We start from the raw sequence: 19,965 nt of genomic DNA on the forward strand, positions 1-19,965 counted from the left end.
TTCTCCCCGTGTCTACGTGGGTTTCCTCCGGGTGCTCCGGTTTCCTCCCAAAGTTCAAAGATGTGCAGGTTAGGTGGGTTGGCCATGCTAAATTTCCACTTAGTATCCAAAGATGTACAGGTTAGGTGGATTGGCCATGATCAATGCTCGGGGTTGCGGGGATGGGGAAGCAGAGTGGGCCTGGGTAGGGTGCCTTTTCGGGAGGTTGATGCAGGCTCGACGGGCTGAATGGCCTCCTTCTGCGCTGTGGGGATTGTATGGGATTCTATGGTTCATTAAGGCAGCTCACCACCACCTTCTCAAGGACCGGTAGGTCTGGGAACAAATGCTGGCCTAAGCCCACATCCTGTGAAAAATATATTTTCCGGGCTGTAAACCTTTCTCCAGTCTGAAAAAAAACAACCATTCATCATTCCTCCGTTTCCTGTCACTCAGCCAACTTTGTATCCAGTTTTGTTCCATTTATACGATAGGCTTTAACTTTGATCTGTTGGGCTGCACCTATTCAAATTCCTTTTGGAAGTCCATGCACCCCCCACCCCAACATCTACAACATCACCCTCATCAACCCTCTCTGTAACCTTGTCAGAATATTCAAGCGGAACATGATTTGCCCGTAACAAATCCACACCGGCTTTCCCTAATTAACCTGTATTTGCCATGTCTGGACTTATCCGTTCTGAAAGCCACCATCAACTGGCCTTCAGTTGCAAGGTTTATATTCCGGCTTTCGCTGAACAAGGATGTAACATGTGAAATTCTCCAGGCCTCTGACACCACACCTAAGTTCAAGGAGGATTGAAACATGCTGGCCACTTAATGCCTCCGCATCTTGGTTCCACTCTTAATTGCCTCAGTCTCCTTGGACATACATCATCCACTCCTGGTACCTCAAGCAACTTTTGAGTATAGAGTCCCTATCCAATACTTCCTTCTCATCATTGAAACCCTTGAGTGTCTGAACTACCTCCTCTTTCCCAATTCAGGTTCTATAGTCAGCGGCAAGGTAGCACAGTGGTTATGTGGCAACTAGGGGCTTTTCACAGTAACTTCATCGCAATGTAAGCCTACTTGTGACAATAAAGATTTATTATTACTGAACCAGCATTTCATAGAATAACTGCAGTGCAGAAGGAGGCCATTTGGCCCATTGGTGTCTGTGAAGAGCCTCTGAAAGAACACCCTCCCTCGGCCCACTCCTCCCACCCTATCCCCATAACCCCACCTAACCTGTACATCTTTGGACCCTAAGGCTCAATTTTATCATGGCCAATCTACCTGGCCTGCACATCTTTAGACAGTAGGAGGAAACCGGAGCACCCGGAGGAAACCCGACAGACATGGAGAGAAAGTGCAAACTCCACACAGTCACCCGAAGCCGGAATTGAACCCGGGTCCCTGGCGCTGTGAGGCAACAATGCAACATATTTGCAATGTCAGGAATCGAGCTTAATGCACAGAACTAACTGCGGTACAGGGAGAGGGAATACATTTCTCTGTCTGCCCATTTTAGATGCGTGCATCAATAAATCATTAACAAAACCACCCAAGTTACTAACACAGATGACTGGAGCACATAGTTCCTTGTGTAAATATTGCCCCAGAGCTCAGAAACATATTTGAAGCTTCACGCAGTTCCCTCCTGAAATATGCTGAAAGCTGTAGCCAATTACTGTGCAAAGATTATTTTAAGCGGTGCACTATCCACTTATTTATTATTAATAATATAATAATCGTTTATTGTCACAAGTAGGCTTCAATGAAGTTACTGTGAAAAGCCCCTAGTCACCACATTCTGGCACCTGTTTGGGAAGGCCTGTTTGGGAAGGGTGGTATGAGAGTTGAACCTGTGCTGTTGGCATTGTTCTGCATTGCAAGCCAGCTATGAGCCCACTGTGCTAAACCAGCCCCCTATTAAATCAAGGGTGTTCATCTGATTTGCTTCCTCAATCTGATTTGCCCGTAGAAGCCTAATCCCATCATTAGTCCCATTCACTTCTTCTCACTGGTCACTGATCTCTTCCATCTCATAGCTTATTGCTCTCATGGTGCTTGTCATCCTCTGGCTTTGTTTGATCCCATGCTTAACAGTGCTTGCTCTTAGACCCGTCTTCCTGGTCCCAACCCCAACACCACCAGGGGCTCGACTTTAACATGCTTCAGCCACCTCTGAACCTTGACTTTAGCTTTGGGCCCGGGAGCACAACAACTACCTCACCCCATCTCCCCAGTCCACACCTACTACATCTATCCGCAATTCTACCTGTGCCTGCACCCAAACCATGGGATGGAATCATTCAGAATAATGCATGCCGTACCAGCCTCCCCGGACAGGCGCCGGAATGTGGCGACTAGGGGCTTTTCACAGTAACTTCATTGAAGCCTACTCGTGACAATAAGCGATTTTCATTTTCATTACAGAATGTCTGCAATTTTACGTACAGAAAAAAATAAATATTAAATCAGGTTATGTTACAAAATAATCTTATTTTTTACAAGAAAGGAGACATTTAGGACATGTTGCCGAGGAAGGAAATTCCATTCAGAAGTATAAAATGCAAAGCGTCCCCTATTGCTGACTAATTTGAGGGGATGCCTGTGAAGCAAAATTTAACATTTTCCTGCCCACATTATTCAGTGTTCATGCCAGACCCTCCCATACCAGTAAACCATGACCACAGTGTAATGCTGAACAGAATGAATCCATCAGCTATCTAACCCAGACTTCTGAAAGAGCTACCAGTTCATTTCACTCCCCAGCTTATTCCCCGTACGGAAATTTCCTTTTATGTCCATTTAAGCAACATTCTGTCTTGGCTTCATTAGAGTAGCTGAAGGTATCCATGTACCTTTCCATTCCCACGCCAGTCAACCTTCAAACCGCTCTCGGTGATATTGCCAGTTGGTGGTTGGGTTTGGGCTAAGAGCCTGGGCGCCATTCGCTGGCAGTGGGATTCTCTACTCCCGCGGCTTGTCAATGGGATTTCCCATTGAAATCACCCCAGGCACTCTTTGAGCCGATTTTCTGTCGCAATTTATTTTTCTCAACTCCGCCGCTCCTTGACAGCTCCTCAAGGGCTGTTCCTCCCCCCCCCCCCCCCCCCCCCCATGTAGGGGTACATTATAAGTGCCAGCCCGCATCCTCCGTTTTCGCAGCGCCCGCTCTCTTACCGCCTTCCCCGACAGCGCTGAGCCTTTCCCAGTACGTGTTTCACCCCGCTCTCCGCTAATTGGGTAGCCAGCGTGAAATCGCGTTCCGGGGTCGGCAGTGCGTTTTGCGCCCTGGCCTGTCGAGTGCGTGCCGCCGATGGACAAAAAGTTCAGGCTCGCGTGTTTTCCCCACTTTACTTTCAAGAGGGCAAAACATGCAAAATTTTAAACTGATTTGACAAAATGCACAGTAGCATTGGCAATGGTAAAAACTGGGAAAAGGGCACCAGACCTGCTGGTAAAAGACTGCAACACTTGATACACCTCTAATTGGATCGGAATTTTTAAGTGAGTGTGTAAACATCGGCAAACCATACAGTAAAAAGGGATGCAGACTTAAGTGAGGTAGACTGTTTATCAGAATCAGATTATGTTATCTTCTCCCTGGAGAACCTAACCAAAATAAACTTTGAAATGGAAAGTCATGAAGCAATGCATTCAGTTACCCGGAGTCAAGTGCAGGCCAGGAAGATTGATCGTTAGCTTAATGGCACCATCAACACTGTAGCTGGGTAATAGTGAAAAAAAAAACGCATCTCTAGAACATAATATAACACCCACAATATAGCAGTGCAATATTTTACTTTAATATGTATCAAATTGCCTATGTTCGATGGGTCTGGATGCAGTGCCTGAATTTTACTCAATCCTTTGATGATTATTCGATGTTTGTTGGTCTGATAATTTTGTGATTGCTGTACACTTGTCTCAAACCAACAAACCGGCTTAAGAAAAGATATTTAGTTGTAAGAAAACCTAAATTTGACGGCAGTCAAGGATGAGGTAACATAGAACATAGAACAGGCCCTTCGGCCCTCAATGTTGTGCCGAGCCATGATCACCCTACTGAAACCCACGTATCCACCCTATACCCGTAACCCAACAACCCCCCCCCCCCCCAACCTTACTTTTATTAGGACACTACGGGCAATTTAGCATGGCCAATCCACCTAACCCGCACATCTTTGGACTGTGGGAGGAAACCGGAGCACCCGGAGGAAACCCACGCACACAGGGGGAAGACGTGCAGACTCCACACAGACAGTGACCCAGCCGGGAATCGAACCTGGGACCCTGGAGCTGTGAAGCATTTATGCTAACCACCATGCTACCCTGCTGCCCCTGGGCATCAATGTAATAAAATCATAACTTATGTTTTGGCACAATATGAAAAGGTAAACTAGCTTCCATTTGCAGTTAGAAGGCCCACAATAAACATACAAATAATATTGTATCTTTCTTGTGGTATTTCATTGGGCGGAAGGCTAGGAACCCTCAGGTGAGTTCACCTCCTGACCTCCCAAAGCCTGTCCACATCTACAAGGCACAAGGAGTGTAATGGAATACTCTCCACTTGCTTGGATGAGTGCAGCTCCAACAAAACTCAAGACGTTCGACACCATCCAGGAAACAGCAGCCTGGTTGATGCTTCTCCTTCCACAAACATTCAAATCCTCCACCACTGATGAACAGTGGCAGCCGTGTGTGCCATCTACAAGATGCACTGCAGTAACTCGCCAAGGTTCCTGAGACAGCATCTTCCAAACCTACAACCACTACCATCCAGAAGGACAAGAGCAGCAGATACCTGGGAATCCCACCACCTGGAGGTTCCCCTCCAAGTCACTCACCACCCAGACTTGGAAACACATCACCGTTCCTTCACTGTCTCTGGAATTAAATTCTGGAACTCCCTCACTTTTTAAAAAATAAATTTAGAATACCCAATTAATTTTTTCCAATTAAGGGGCAATTTAGTGTGGTTAATCCACCTACCCTGCACATCTTTGGGTTATGGGGGCGAAACCCATGCAAACACGGGGAGAATGTGCAAACCCTACACGTAAGTGACCCAGAGCCGGGATTGAACCTGGGACCTCGGCACCATGAGGCAACAGGGCTAACCCACTGCACCACCGTGCCGCCCTTGGAACTCCCTCCCTAACAGCACTGTGGGTGTACTTACACCTCAAGGACTGCAGCGGTTCAAGAAGGCAACTCACCACCCCCTTCAGAAAGGCAACTAGGGATGGGCAATAAATGCTGGCCTAACCAGCGACTTCCACATCCCATTAATGAATTTTAATTTTTTTTTTAAAAAAAGGATGGTGCCAGGATGTTCAGGTTTTGATAATTCGCAAGAAAGCCAAATGTAAACCCAGGATATAAAATACAGTTCAGAGCATGATTTTTATTTTCCTCATTTTACTGGTGTTGCATAATAAAGTATAACATGTCTAGTTCAGACCATTGTTCATATTTCCCTGTCTTACTCTTTTTTTTCCTGGAACAACAATTTAAGAAAGTGTTGGTTGATTGGAAAATGGATTTTGATTGGCCGAAGTGTTGCCACGGAGAATGTTCCAGTTAACTAATAATTGATTGTTAACTGCCAAACTTTGTTTAAATTCAAACCAAGTAGGTTGGCTCTGATCAGTCAATGGGATAGGGAGCAGCCTTGGGGAAGGAACCAGAGAATGGCTATCACCTGTATTGTTTAGTTGAAACAAGCGCAATGTGTATACATGGCCTCTCTGTCTTAAAATTCTCTTTACATTTGGTATTCTTCTGAATTGTCCTAGTGAGTGCAAGATGAAAAGCTTCGACAACGTGTATCTTTTATTCAGCAATACCCAAGTTCTATACTACCAAAAACTATGGGCGAGATTCTATTGCCTCCCCCCGGTGTGTTTCTCAGGGACAGGAGGCGGGCTGCCATTGGTTGGTGGCGGGATCTTCTCCTGTCAATGGGATTTCACATCAAATCTATCCCATGCTGCCGGGAACCCAGGATCCCGCTGGCATGACCAGCCGGAAGATCATGCCCTATATGTTCAACAAGATAGGAATTTTATTGACATTTGCTCAACATTTGTTTGTGTTTTGTACTACAAAAGGATTTGTTCCACCTTCTAAATGTTCCAAATTTCATGTTACAACATTCAACTTAAATAAGGCAAACTTGTAGACAGCTAACTAATTTGGGGAAATACTTGAAGGAGTAAAAGAAGGAGCAAGAACTTGAAGATGCTGATCTACCAGACAGGTTCCGCTGTTGGGTTTACCAGCTGGTCAACTTGTCAAAGGATGGGATTCTCCCCCCCCCCCCCCCCCCCTCCCAGCCCCCACAGCGTGTTTTTCGATGATGGAGTCGGCTCGCCATTGGCCACCAGCAGGATTTGCTGGTCCCTCCAATGTCTGTGCCGTTTTGCATAGCTCGGCCATCCCACCACCAGGCGCACTCATCGTGGTGGTGGTGGTGGGGGGGGGTCACCTTCGGCGGAATCGGAACATCCCACTGGCAGGAATACCCGGAAAACCCTGCGCAAAGTCTTTCCTCCAATTCTCTGTGCATGAAAGCACATTCATGTACGAGTAAATTAAACATTTATCTCCTTTGAACCGTAAGCACAGATCTAGTGAAGTATGTTTCCCCTATTAACACGGGTTGGCTCTTAGTTTTAGGTGATTACATTAAAATCGCATTTACTCTCTCCATCCCATCCATCTTTTTAAGTTATTGTGATTGATAAAATTGTGCTAATTCTGATTATTTTGTTTATTCTATGTGAGCCCTGGCAAAGACCATAATAAATAGTTACAGGAGGAGGAGATACAGCCCTTCGAGCCTGCTCTGCCATTTCATAAAATCATTGCTGATCTAACACTCACTAAGTCCACTTTCCTGGCTTATCTCCGTAACCCTTTAATTCCCCGACTGATTAAAAACCTATCGATCTCAGCCTTGTAAATGTTCAAGGATTCGGCCTCCACAGCTTCCTGGGGTAAAGAATTTTAAAGATTCAGCACTCTTTGAGAGAAGAAATTCTTCCTCAAATCCGTCTTAAATGAGCAGCCCTCTATTCGGCACCCATGCCCTCTGGTCCTACATTTTCTCATGAATGGAAACATCCTCCTTACATTTACCCTGTCTAAACTAAAATTCTGATATGGCAAAGCCATTATTTGTTGCCCATCCTGAATTGCCGTTGAACTGAATGATTTGTTGGGCCATTTCAGAGGTCAGTTGCCATGGGCCTGGGGTCAACTGTAGACGGAACTCAGGTAAGGACGGCAGATTTTGTTCCCAGAAAGGACATCAGTGAACCAGTTGGGATTTTATGACAATTGATGATAGCTTCATGGCACCATTATGGAGACAAGCTTTGAATTCCAAATATATTAATTAAATTTAACTTCACCAGCGGCCGTGGTGGGATTTGAAACTGTGTCACCAGAGCATTGACCTGAGCCTTTGACCAGTCCCATGACATTACAATTCTGCTATCGTTTCCCCTGAATGTATATCCTGCAGAGATTGATTAAGGTTGCAATGAGAGGTTGTAGCTATATAATGCCTTGAACAAGATAAAATGTCCCAAGATGCTTCTGTTGCCAACCTGAACCAGAGGCGCCCTTTTTAATATTGAGTGGTATTGCTTTTCGGAGTCGCCCGGTATCAGATGATACCACCACAAGGTTCAACCGGATGTTGATCAAAGATGCAACAACCAGTCAGTTAGTTCAAGTTCAATAATAGTTTATTTACACACAAGATTAACTCACACATGCAACATAAAAACACTACAAGCTAAATTATACCTAACACTACAACAACCTGTACTTAACTTCAGGCACCTGGCTTTGGCAGAGGAACAAGGCCTTTGTTCAGATCTGGAGTGGCTGGGTCTGGAGAAGTAACTTCGGTTCTGCTGGGCTCATCCGTCTGGTAGTGATCGTTGATCGTGAACTTGCTTCTGGTCATGGTGCTGCAGTTGGCTTCAGGCATAGGCGGGGCCGAAGAGTGCCAGTGTCCCAGGGCCAAAAGAGATCGAACACATGGCAGTGTCTCTCTTTATCCTTTGGGGTTTTGCGCTCCTTTGGGCGGTCCTTAGCTTTGGACCCAATAATTTGGCAGGCTTCGATTACTGCCTTCAATTTGAGCCAATAAAGGGGCGGGTGCCTTGATGGCTGGGCGTGTCCTGAGCGGTAATTTACTTTGGCTGTTTGGGCTTCCTGGGTGAAGGGAATGGCGCTGATGTGTCTGGAATTGTATCTTATACCTGAGTACCAGTCCCTTGTCCTGGGGAAATGGAATGCAAATCGGCTAGGGGTTTCGATACTGTCTGGTTCTCTGTTAGCAAATATACACTTAGACTCTGAGTTTGCCTCAATCCTATATTGGCCATATTTCCCTTGAGTCTTTGCGAGTATCCATGTTTCCTTTGTAACTGGTCATCCCAGATGGCTACACTTCACAGCAGCATCATGTAGCAAGCTTCAACACTGAGCTACCTAAACACATACCAACAGATGGACAGAGTTGATCAAAGTGGTAGATTTTAAGGAATAACTTAAAGGAGTTAAGCGGAACTTAGGTTCACAAACTTTTGATTTTCATTATAGGGATAGATTTTTAACATGCATCTCGTAGACTATTAACTGTATACATCAGTTCCCCTCTGCCAAATCCAACCTATCATAAATGAGCATCAGGTTTCAAGATAATGGGACTGAACATCACAATGGGGAGGTTTATCCATTAATAACCATGCACGTGCTTACATTTTCTCAAGCATTTAAACCATCCTACTTCCTTTCCATACCCCTACTGTCTGCTGCTGTATCCCATTTCATGCCTTGCCTAACCATAAACAGAAGGTTTTTTTCAAAAGGAAGACTTTTATTTATACAGCACCGTTCACACCCCACAGATGTCTCAAAGTGCTTTACACTTTGAAGTATAGGGCCTGGTTTAGCACAGGGGCTAAATAGCTGGCTTGCAAAGCCGAACAATGCGAGCATCGCGGGTTCAATTCCCATGCCGGCCTCCCCGAACAGGTGCCGGAATGTGGCGACTAGGGGCTTTTCACAGTAACTTCATTAAGCCTACTTGTGACAGTAAGTGATTGTTATTATTATTAAGTACTTTCAAAGTGTAGAGACTGTGATAATAAGGAAACGCAGTAGCCAATTTGAGCCCAGCAAGCTGACAAAAAGTGCAATGGATCAGATAAGCTGTTTTTTTTGTAATGTCAGATAAATATTGGTTTGGACACCAGGGATAACCCCCAGCCCTCCCTCGAAATAGTGCCACAGGATCATTTCCATCCATCTGAGCTAACCTAAAACTGGCCACCATCATCAGAAATGATGGTGCACTGGACATGATAAAATAGCAAAAGATATGAAATAACAATTTGTATTTGTAGAGCACCTTTAATGTCAGAAAATGCCCAAAGGGCATCACAGAGGTGTCAGATGCAAATTGGCATCAGACCAAAGGAAGAGACATCAGGTCAGATGACTGAAACCTTGGCAGAAGAGGTAAATTGCCAGGAAGCTTTTAGAGAAGGGGAATGAGAGAGGAGGAAAAGAAAGTCGAAGGCCTGACCAGCAATAGCCGGGTGAGGGAGATGGGAAATGTACAAGACTGTGGTGTTGAATGAAAAGAGAAACCTCAAATGGTTACAGAAATAGGAAGTGGCGAGGCCATGAAGGGATTTGAAAGTGAGGATGAAAATTTTAAAAACGAGGCATTGCCAGACTGGGAGGAAATGTAGACCAGCGAGCACAGGGGTGATGGGTACACTGGACCTGGTTAGAGTTAGGATGTGGTCGCAGAATTTTGGATGAGCTTATGTTTATGGTGATATTGATAGATTTGATTGTGAATCGTTTGCTGTGAAGAATGTAGTTTTCTTATTACAAGCACTACTTTTTCACATGCATATCTAAGATGTCCATGTAAAAGCATCAGAAGGAAATAATTACAAAGTTTATTGTATATTTTGCTGATTACAGCCTATATTTCATTTTCATTCCTAATTGCCCTTGAGGGGGCAATTAAGAGTCAAACACATTGCTGTAGGTCTGGAGTCACATGTAGGCCAGTCCAGGTAAGGGCAGCATTTTTAAAAATTCATTCTTGGGATGTGGGCAACAACGGTTTCCATCGTTTGACATTTTTAATTCCGGATTTTTATTGAATTGAAAATTCACCATCTGCAGTGGCGGGATTTGAACTTGGGCCCCCAGAACATTACGCTGGGTCTCTGGTTTACTTGTCCAGTCACTACACCACTGCTTCCCCTTATTGTGAAATCGTTAAGAGAAGTTTGTGGTGTACATGTTTGCAGACATGGTAGTTAACTTGTTTCATTCGCTTGTTTATTTTCGCATTCGTTTATTCATTTTTCATCAAATTCTTTTTCTTTCCTAGCTGTTTGAGATCAGCGTGCCAATTTCCCAGTTACCAAAACCCATCACAATCAGCGTTGCAAATCACACGAGCTGCAGATGTATGTCAAAGCTGGATGTCTTCAGGCAGGTCCACTCCATCATCAGACGTTCCATATCCTCCTCCCAGTCAGAGTAAGTGCAACTTGGTGATTAATGTAATTCAAGTTATGCTCCCAAAGTCTCCGTCCAATACACCCCCTTGCTCGTGACCACCTCCTGTCGGGAAATTGTCAGCACGTTGCTCACAACTTTTCAACGTGCTTCACGAAGGGACACTCGGAGACTTGGGGGAAATTAGGCTGTTATGTATAAACCTGAAGTAAATCTAATCCATGTAGTGGAGATGACATTTCATTCAGCACAAAACATCACTACTAATGGAAAGCAATGGACGATAATGAGATCTTCATGGTAATTGTGGAGTCAAAATCAAGGTAGTTAAAGGAACTTAATTCTAGGAAATTAAAACATAGAAAATAAGGAGTAGGCTATTCTGCCCTTCGAGCCTGCTCCGTTATTCATTATGGTTATGGCTGATCATCCAACACAATAACCTGTGTTCCCCCCACCCCACCCCCCACCCCATATTTGTTGATCCCTTTAGCCCCAAGTACTATATCTAACTCCTTCTTGAAAGCATACAATGTTTTGGCCTCAACTATTTTGTGTAGTAACGAATTTCACAAGCTCACCACTCTCTGGGTGAAGAAACTTCTCATCTCTGTCCTAAATGGTCTATCCCATATCCTTAGACTGTGACCCTTGGTTCTGAACTCCCCCACCATCGGGAACATCCTTCCTGCATTTACACTGTCTCGTCCTGTTAGAATTTTATAGGTATGAGATCCCCCCTCATTCTTCTGAACTCCAGCGAATATAATCCTAACCGACTCAATCTCTCCCCATACGTCAGTTCCACCATCCCAGGACTCAATCTAATAAACCTTCGCTGCACTCCCTTTATAGCAAGAACATCCTCAGATATGGAGACCAAAACTGCACACAATATTCCAGGTATGGTATCATAGAACATAGAACAGTACAGCACAGAACAGGCCCTTCGGCCCTCAATGTTGTGCCGAGCCATGATCACCCTACTCAAACCCACGTATCCACCCTATACCCGTAACCCAACAACTCGGGCCCACCCGTAACCTTAACCTTACTTTTATTAGGACACTACGGGCAATTTAGCATGGCCAATCCACCTAACCCAGGGTATCACCAGGGTCCTGTATAATTGCATCAAGACATCCCTGCTCCTGTACTCAGATCCTCTCACTATGAATACCAACATGCCATTTGCCTTCTTTACCGCCTGCTACACCTACGTGCTTACCTTTAGCGACTGCTGTACAAGGACACCCAGGTCTCAATGCATATTCCCCTCTCTCAATCTATATCCATTCAGATGATAACCTGCCTTCCTGTGTTTTCTACCAAAGTGAATAACCTCACATTTATCCACAGTATACTGCCATGCATTTTCCCACTCACTTAACTTGTCCAAATCGCACTTAAGCATCTCTTCATCCTCCTCACAGTTCATCCTCACACCCAGCTTTGTGTTAAGTGTACATTTGGAAATAGGCCATTTAGTTCCCTCATCTAAAACATAACATATATTGCGAATAGGTGGGGTCCCAACATAGATCCCTGCAGTGCCCTACTAGCCTGTACCTAACATTTGTAAAAAGGCCCATTTATTCCTACTCTCTGTTTCCTGTCTGCCAACCTGCTTTCTACCTATCTCAGTACACACACCCAATCGATACGCTTTAATTTAACACGCTAATCTCTTACGTGGGACTTCGTCGAAATAAATCCACTGATTTCCTCCTCGTCAACACTACTAGTTACATCCAGTAGATTTGTCAAGCATGATTACCCTTTCATAAATCCATTCCGACTCTGTCCGATCCTGCCTCTGTTTTCCAAGTGCTTTGCTGTAAAAAAATTAATAACAGACTCTATCATTTTTCCACTGGTGGTATCAGACTGACTGGTCTATAATTCCATTTTCTCTCTACCTCCCTCTTTAAATAGTGGGGTTACATTAGCTACCCTCCAATCTGTAGGAACTGTTCCAGAATCCGTAGAGGGGTTTTATCTCCATTGCCTGACGGCGTGATCGGAATTCCCGATTGGGCAGAGAATGAAGCGACCCCCAAAATCCATCCTGGCGCCAGTTGCGATGCTCCAATCCCCCGCCGGCTGCCTCAGCTGTGCTGTGGGAGGATGCAAATCACTAATTTATTCCAAAATCATTAACAGGCTGGAAGCCCGATTCACCCCCACCCAACACCGCCCCATCATGCAGTTACCCCACAGTGGGATATACACGGTGCTGGCTTTGGTGAAAGTTTCCCCAAGTGTGGCCCTGATGCGGTGGACCCCGAGGTGAACAAGGGGTCAGGGCATAAAAGAGGCCCCCCAAATTCCATTGGAAGGCTCTTTCCCCCCCGACAATGTAAATCCTGCCCCTCCCCTCCCTGCTGACAGTAGAGGCTGGTTTAGCTCACAAGGCTAAATCGCTGGCTTTTAAAGCAGACCAAGCAGGCCAGCAGCACGGTTCGATTCCTGTACCATCCTCCCCAGACAGGCGCCGGAATGTGGCGACTAGGGGCTTTTCACAGTAACTTCATTGAAGCCTACTCGTGACAATAAGCGATTTTCATTTCATTTCAGGTAGGGGCATCACCACCCTGCCCCCCACCCCCACCCCCCCAAAGCACGCACTCATAAGGATGACATAACCTCGCTGCCCCCCCTCCATCAGAACGCCTCCCATCAAGCTCCCAATCAGACCGCCCCATCTGACTGCCATCAGTCACCCCAACAGAGAGCACTCATCAGAGAACTCCCAGAGAGCCCCCTCCAGCAGAGATCCCCATCAGAGACTCCCATCAGTGACCCCCCCCCTCCCTTGACAGCCTTTGAAATGCAAAACCCCCATTTCATTTCACACACCAGTACATTTCGCCAGCCAGTGAGTGACAGTTTTATCGATGCAGAGACAGGTGCTTGGTGGATTGTTTATCTATCTTTCCCACCACACTTGAATGCCACTCAATTGCCCTGCTTTGATGCTAACCATAATGTTTATAAACACCTGGATATATAGAAGATAGGAGCAGGAGGAGGCTCTTTGGCCCTTCGAGCCTGCTCCGCCATTCGTCACGATCATGGCTGATCATCCAACTTAATAGCCTAATCCTGCTTTCTCCCCCTAGCCTTTGATCCCATTCTCCTCAAGTGCTATATCTAGCCGCTTCTTGAATACATTCAATGTTTTAGCCTCACTTGCTCCCTGTGGTAATAAATTCCAGGGGCTCACCACTCTTTGGGTGAAGAAATGTCTCCTCATCTCTGTCCGAAATGGTTTACCCTGAATCCTCAGACTGTGACTCCTGGTTCTGGGCACATCCACCATTGGGAACATCTTCCCTGTATCTACCCTGTCTAGTCCTGTTAGAATTTTATAAGTCTCTATGAGACCCCCCCTCATTCTTCTGAACTCCAGTGAGAACAATCCTAACCTAGTCAATCTCTCCTCGTATGATAGTCCCGCCATCCCTGGAATCAATCTGGTAAACCTTCGCTGCACTCCCTCGAGAGCAAGAACATCCTTCCTCAGAGAAGGAGACCAAAACTGCACACAATACTCCAAGTGTAGCCTCACCAAGGCCCAGTATCATTGCAGCAACACATCCCTGCTTGACAACACTCTTGCTATGATTGACAGCTCCTTACCACATCAATGGAAGCTATGTGCTTTCTGCTGTGAATACGTGGTCATTCCTTCCCCCCACTTCCCTCCCAGTACCTTAAACCTGACACCCGCTAAAATTTATGGCCCCAGATTCTCCTGGGCTTCACAATGTGGTAGAACTGCCATCAGTACCAGCAGAGGCCTCCGCTCCCAGCTAGTGCTGTTGGGATTGAAGAGCTGCCAGCCATCCGGTTGATTGGCAGCTCCCTGTGGTGGGACTTCCACCTGAGAAAGGGCCGGGAGTCTGACCTCAATGAAATTAATGCTGCACCCAGTGTTAAATTACTGCTGGCATCAGTCATGACCGTGGAGGGGCTGTCCCTGACGTTTTAACCAGGGACGGGGACCATAATGCCTGAGAAGTCCATCCTTTGGCATTAAGTATTGTGTTAAATAAAAATATCAACATTATGACCATGATTAAAACTAATGTTATTGTTTTTGAGTTTGATTTAAGTACTCATGGGCACTTAAAATAAAGTGTTGCCAGCTTCCCTCATGTAGAATCTAAAGCTATTTTGTTTGGTTTGGACAGTAAGCTCCGTTTTCTCTCAGATATTTGTTGGCATTCTTCGCAGTTACCAGTGGCCTTTGCTTCATCCAATAAATTTGATGTTAACGGAGAGCATAACTCAAATATAAGCCTCAACACTAAAATTCAATACCGCCTGCCAGGGAATTGGTGCATGATTAACAAATCTGAGTCGCCCACAATGCGGCATCGTGCTCTGCGAATAGCAGAGAGGAAAGCTGAGGCCATGGCCACAGCAAACTACCTACGTGGCTGTCACAAATTTAAATGCCTCCTGGGTTTCTTGGACATGTTCCTGTGGTCGTCATGAGTTGCATGTTTTGGCTGAAACAACATCCCCTTTTTTAAAAATATTTTTAATTGAAATTTTTACAAAATATAAACAACTCAAATCTATTAACAAAACAACCGCGGTAACACCCCAAGAACAATTCAGTCCAAAGATGTACAGGTTAGGTGGATTGGCCATGCTAAATTGCCCGTAGTATCCTAAAAATTAAGGTTAAGGGGGGGGGGGGGGGGGGTTGTTGGGTTACGGGTATATCATTGCTCGGCACAACATCGAGGGCCAAAGGGCCTGTTCTGTGCTGTACTGTTCTATATCTATATCTAATTCCCACCCAACATCAAAGGCAACTACAAACAAAGGAAAAAAAAACAAAAGAACACCGAACAACCAAAGGGGAAGAGATAACACCCGCCACATCCCACAAACCCATGTACACAGTTCTCCCTTCCCCCGATCGAAGACCCCCCCCCCCCCGGGTTGCTGCTGCTGCCGGCCTATTTCTCTACCGTTCCGCCAGGAAGTCCAAGAAAGGCTGCCACCGCCTAAAGAACCCTTGTACTGATCCCCTCAGGGCAAATTTCACCTTCTCCAATTTAATGAACCCCGCCATATCATTGATCCAGGCCTCCACGCTTGGGGCCTCGCATCCTTCCACTGAAGAAGAATCCTCCGCCGGGCTACTAGGGACGCAAAGGCCAGAACACCGGCCTCTTTCGCCTCCTGCACTCCCGACTCCACTGCAACCCAAAAATTGCGAGTCCCCAGCCTGGCTTGACCCTGGATCCCACCACCCTCGACACCGTCCTTGCTACCCCCTTCCAAAACTCCCCCAGCGCTGGGTATGAAACAACATCCCTAATAACAGCGCAGACACGATGAGCCAAATGGCTCCTTCTGCGCCATCGCAGTTCTATCATTCAGTAATTCTGTGAAGAATAGAAAAGCAGAACGTCTTTTTTAAAAGGTGTGAAACTTCTAAATGTTCACGTGCAGAGCGATTCGGCTGTACTCCTACAAGGAGCACCGTATGTTAACATACAAGTGCTATTGGCAATTGGAAATGACAAGTTGGTCTCTATTGCAAGAGGATTGGACTACAAGAAGAAGGAAGTATTGCTACAGGTGTACAGAGCTTTGGTGAAACCACAGCTGGAGTACGGTGTGGGACTTTGGTCTCTAAATGTCCAAGGGAGGATATACTGGCATTGGAGCGGGTATAGCAAAGGTTTTACAGATTGATTCCTGAGATCAGAGGGTTAAATGATAAGACATTAAATAAATTGGTCCTAATTTCCTCTGAAATTGATAAGATGATGACTTAATTGAAACACGATTGCAGCCTTGTGTGCCTATCTGCGTGGAGTTTTCACTTTCTCTCCATGTCTGGCTGGGTTTCCTCCGGGTGCTTCAATTTCCTCCCACAGTTGTGCAGGCTACGTGGATTGGGCATGCTAAAATTGCCCCTCAGTGTCCAAAAATGTGCAGGTTAGGTGGGACAATGAGGATAGGATGGAGGAGTGAGCTTAGCTAGAGCTCTTTCAGGGGGTCGGTGCAGACCCAATGGGCCAAAGGGCCTTCTCTGCACTTTATCTTTCTATAATTCTGTGATTCTGAATGTACGTTAACCCAGTCTTTGTTCCTGAGCTGGGCCAAAACTTTGGCCGCAACCTAACGGCCGCATCATGCCCAGAGCAGATCTGGACGAGCTGGAAAGGCCAAAATCAAGATTTGCGCCGGGCTCAAATCTTTTTGCTATTTAACTGGCCCGCTCCCAGTGACAAGTTCCTGATCTCACCCGGTTAGCAAGGAAATCATAAATCACAATTTGCATTCAGTGCAATCTCATTAGCGAGACTGAAGTCAAATCTAACGGCCTCCTGGGATTCAACAGGCTACTCAGCGAGAAATCACGCTGCCGTTGTTTAGTTCTCCTTTTCAAAAACATGAAGATGGCTGCTGAGGGGACCTGAGGAGGTGAGTACTAACCACCTGAGTGAGTTAGGAATGGCGAGTTCCTAGTGGGGGCTCATTCTCTGCATCAAGTTCCGTGAGATACGGGTCATGAACTCACCAATGTGGCCATCAAACAACGGCCCACCAATCGCGGCCAAAATTACACTTGGAATCTTTTCTGTCAGATCGCGGCCTTTGATTTTTTTTTGCTCCATCCTACATTCTGGCAGCTGGGTCAAAAATGCAACTTGGCGTTTTGCTGTTGGGTCGACGTAATTCAGCAGCTCAGAAAGGAGCAGCTCGTTCTTCAGCTCTAATCCATCATCGCTCTGGTCAGGCAAGATTGATGACTTTGGTTTCTACCAAAATACAGCGTAGTAAGTGTGGGTAAAGTTGGGATTTTCACCAGCCAACTTCCAGAGAAACATTTGCGCTATAAAAAGACAAATGTTTGGAAAGAAGTCGCTTAAATAGTTTTCAGCCAAAGACATCATTCATGGTTGAATGTTAATGTCTTGGTGACATGTCAGATATCATGATTGCTCTTGCCAATTTATATCATGCCAGGGGAAACAATTCCAAGCTAAGGAAGTTCAGTCTATTAAAGAAATACAAACCAGGAAAATGGTTGCTTTACTTCTTTCTGGATAATCACAACATCATTTCCTTTGCGGTTCCAGTCTGTGGAGAAAGACCCAATAAGCCATAACTAACCAAACATCCAGTCTCGTTTCCATTGGGGAATCATGAAGGCTGCCTACTTCACTGCCAATTCAGATAACATTTATAATGAAGCTATCATGCTCTCTTATCCATAAGATGTAAGACTTACTTCAAAAATGATATTTTTCTTCTGGGTTTGTATTATTCTGTTCATTCTTAGTATATGAATAATAGGGACAGCACTTATTGCTCATCTCTTGCTTCCCTTGAGAAAGTGACAGTATATTGGCCCATGTACTGAAGACGCACCCATAGCGCTGTGCAGCAGGGAGTTGCAGAATCCTGACCCAGCAATGCTGAAGGAACGGCACCTGGCTTCAAGTCAGAAGGTGCCACTCCTTCAGACTTGAAGGGGAACTTGAAGGTGGTGGTGTATGCAAATGCTTCGGCCCTTGATTCTTCCAGATGAGGGAGGTCACAGGTTTGGGTTGAAAAGTTTTCTTGTAAAGCACCCAGAACATCAGGAGCTTATCTGGTGATGATCTGCGCTGCACATACCAACAACACGCCAACTTCAAGCCCCGACCAGTGCTAAGTTAACTGATTTCAGCCAGGGCAGCAATACCATTGCTTTAGAGTTTCTTAGTGTCATGGGCACCTGCTCAGCTCTCAACAGTGGCTAAGAGGCTGGACCAGAACCTTTATTCATTCCAGGAGTGATAATATGATAAATAGGGCTTGGATAGTCTATAAACAATTGTTTATTTAAAAAAAAGAAAATAAAACAATATTTAAACTTTTAAATTTCAACCCTAACAACAACAGATTACATGTCATTTTTAACCTTAACACACTGGTTCACATTAAACACCACTTTAACAGGACATGCAGCTCTCAAGCTACATACACAGGCAAACTTGAATTTATGAAGCATTTTTTCTTCTGTCAGGAACATTCATTCAGCACATCTTTCCAAAGCCTGCCTCAGTGGCAACTTTCATGACCTCTCTCAGTTGATTTCCAAAGCCTTCTCCCCTACCTATTCAAAACAGAATTATTTCTTTCTCTCTCCAATCTCCGCCCAGCCCCTCAAACAAAAGTTTTCTCCTGGGTTTCCAGACTTGAACCTATCATCGTTATCTTGGATGTTTGATTGCCCACTCCCGTTTATAAAAAAAACAGAGCCATGCTATTGATATGCAACTAACCTCCCATTGATGGGCAAAATGGCCATCAGACTCTGTGATGGGCTAAAAGCTGGTCAGAAAGAAATGTCCCAAAGAACAATGGATCTTGGTAATCCTGTATATTCCCACCAACAAGTTTAAGTCTGAATAGGACAATGCAACTCAGCCAGGTGTGGGTATATCCCTCTGACTCCGTGCCAGCAGATCTGTTTCCCCTCAGTCTATTTAACCCCTAAATTGGCTGCTACATCCTGGTTCTCATTTCTAGACATAAGTTACCAATATCTCCCTCGTGTAACACTTGGCACTCCAAGATTACGGAAAGGAATGAAATGGTTCTTGCTTCTTAATGCTGCCCATTGACCCTGTCTGGTAGCTTAGTCCTGTATACACAATACATGAAAGGATGAGACTCACCCGTGAAGACCCCGTACAGTCAGACAACATGCATGCTCTCACACACCGAATAACAGCCCCTCAGGTTCACAACGGCAACCAGTGCCATTGAAAATCAATAGGTCATAGTGGGAGGAGGAGACCCTTAATGCCTACGCTCCTGCGGAGATCCATGTCAGTATGAGGTCTCACAATCTCCATTATGCGCACCAGGTGCGTAGGCCTTCCCACCAGCAATTCTGGGAACATGGGAAATGATTCCCAATGTGGCAGCAATGAAACAAAAAAGAACACTCCTGTGGAACACCACAATGATTTGAACATTGTGGTGTGTTTGTAGAGGATGTGCACCTTTTGATGGTCACACAAGTAAACCTGACCGTGTTGTAAGTGCAAAATTCCCACCATGGCAAATTGGGAAATTGACTTAATTAAATCTGACAAATTGTTGGGTTGGCACCAGATGACTTAAACGCAGAAGCACTAAACAGCCATAAAAACCCAATTGATTCACTAATGTCTGGCCACCAGTACCAAATTGCATGGTTGGATCCTTTGCCCTACAGGGTAACTGACAATGATCGATGAATGTGCCATTGTAACATCACCCACATCCTGAGAACGAGTATTAAAACTACAGCAATCTTCCCCAACATTTCTCAGCACAGTTTTATTTGTAATGTAGAATCATTCTTTTCTATGGCTGGCTTAATTCTTTATC

The 19,965-nt window shown here is 45.3% G+C and overlaps 1 protein-coding gene across 1 annotated transcript in view; it reads left to right on the top strand.

Moving 5' to 3' along the window:
- vegfc (vascular endothelial growth factor c) overlaps window positions 1-19,965 on the top strand; it is a 203,180-nt gene that overhangs the window by 138,636 nt on the left and 44,579 nt on the right. Inside the window, exon 4 of the mRNA XM_038805755.1 lies at window positions 10,433-10,584. Within this exon, the coding sequence (XP_038661683.1) occupies window positions 10,433-10,584 (152 nt within the window). The remainder of the gene's footprint in view (window positions 1-10,432; window positions 10,585-19,965) is intronic.

Source organism: Scyliorhinus canicula, chromosome 8 (assembly GCF_902713615.1).
Source record: "Scyliorhinus canicula chromosome 8, sScyCan1.1, whole genome shotgun sequence".
In the NCBI taxonomy this organism is placed as follows: Eukaryota; Metazoa; Chordata; class Chondrichthyes; order Carcharhiniformes; family Scyliorhinidae; genus Scyliorhinus; species Scyliorhinus canicula.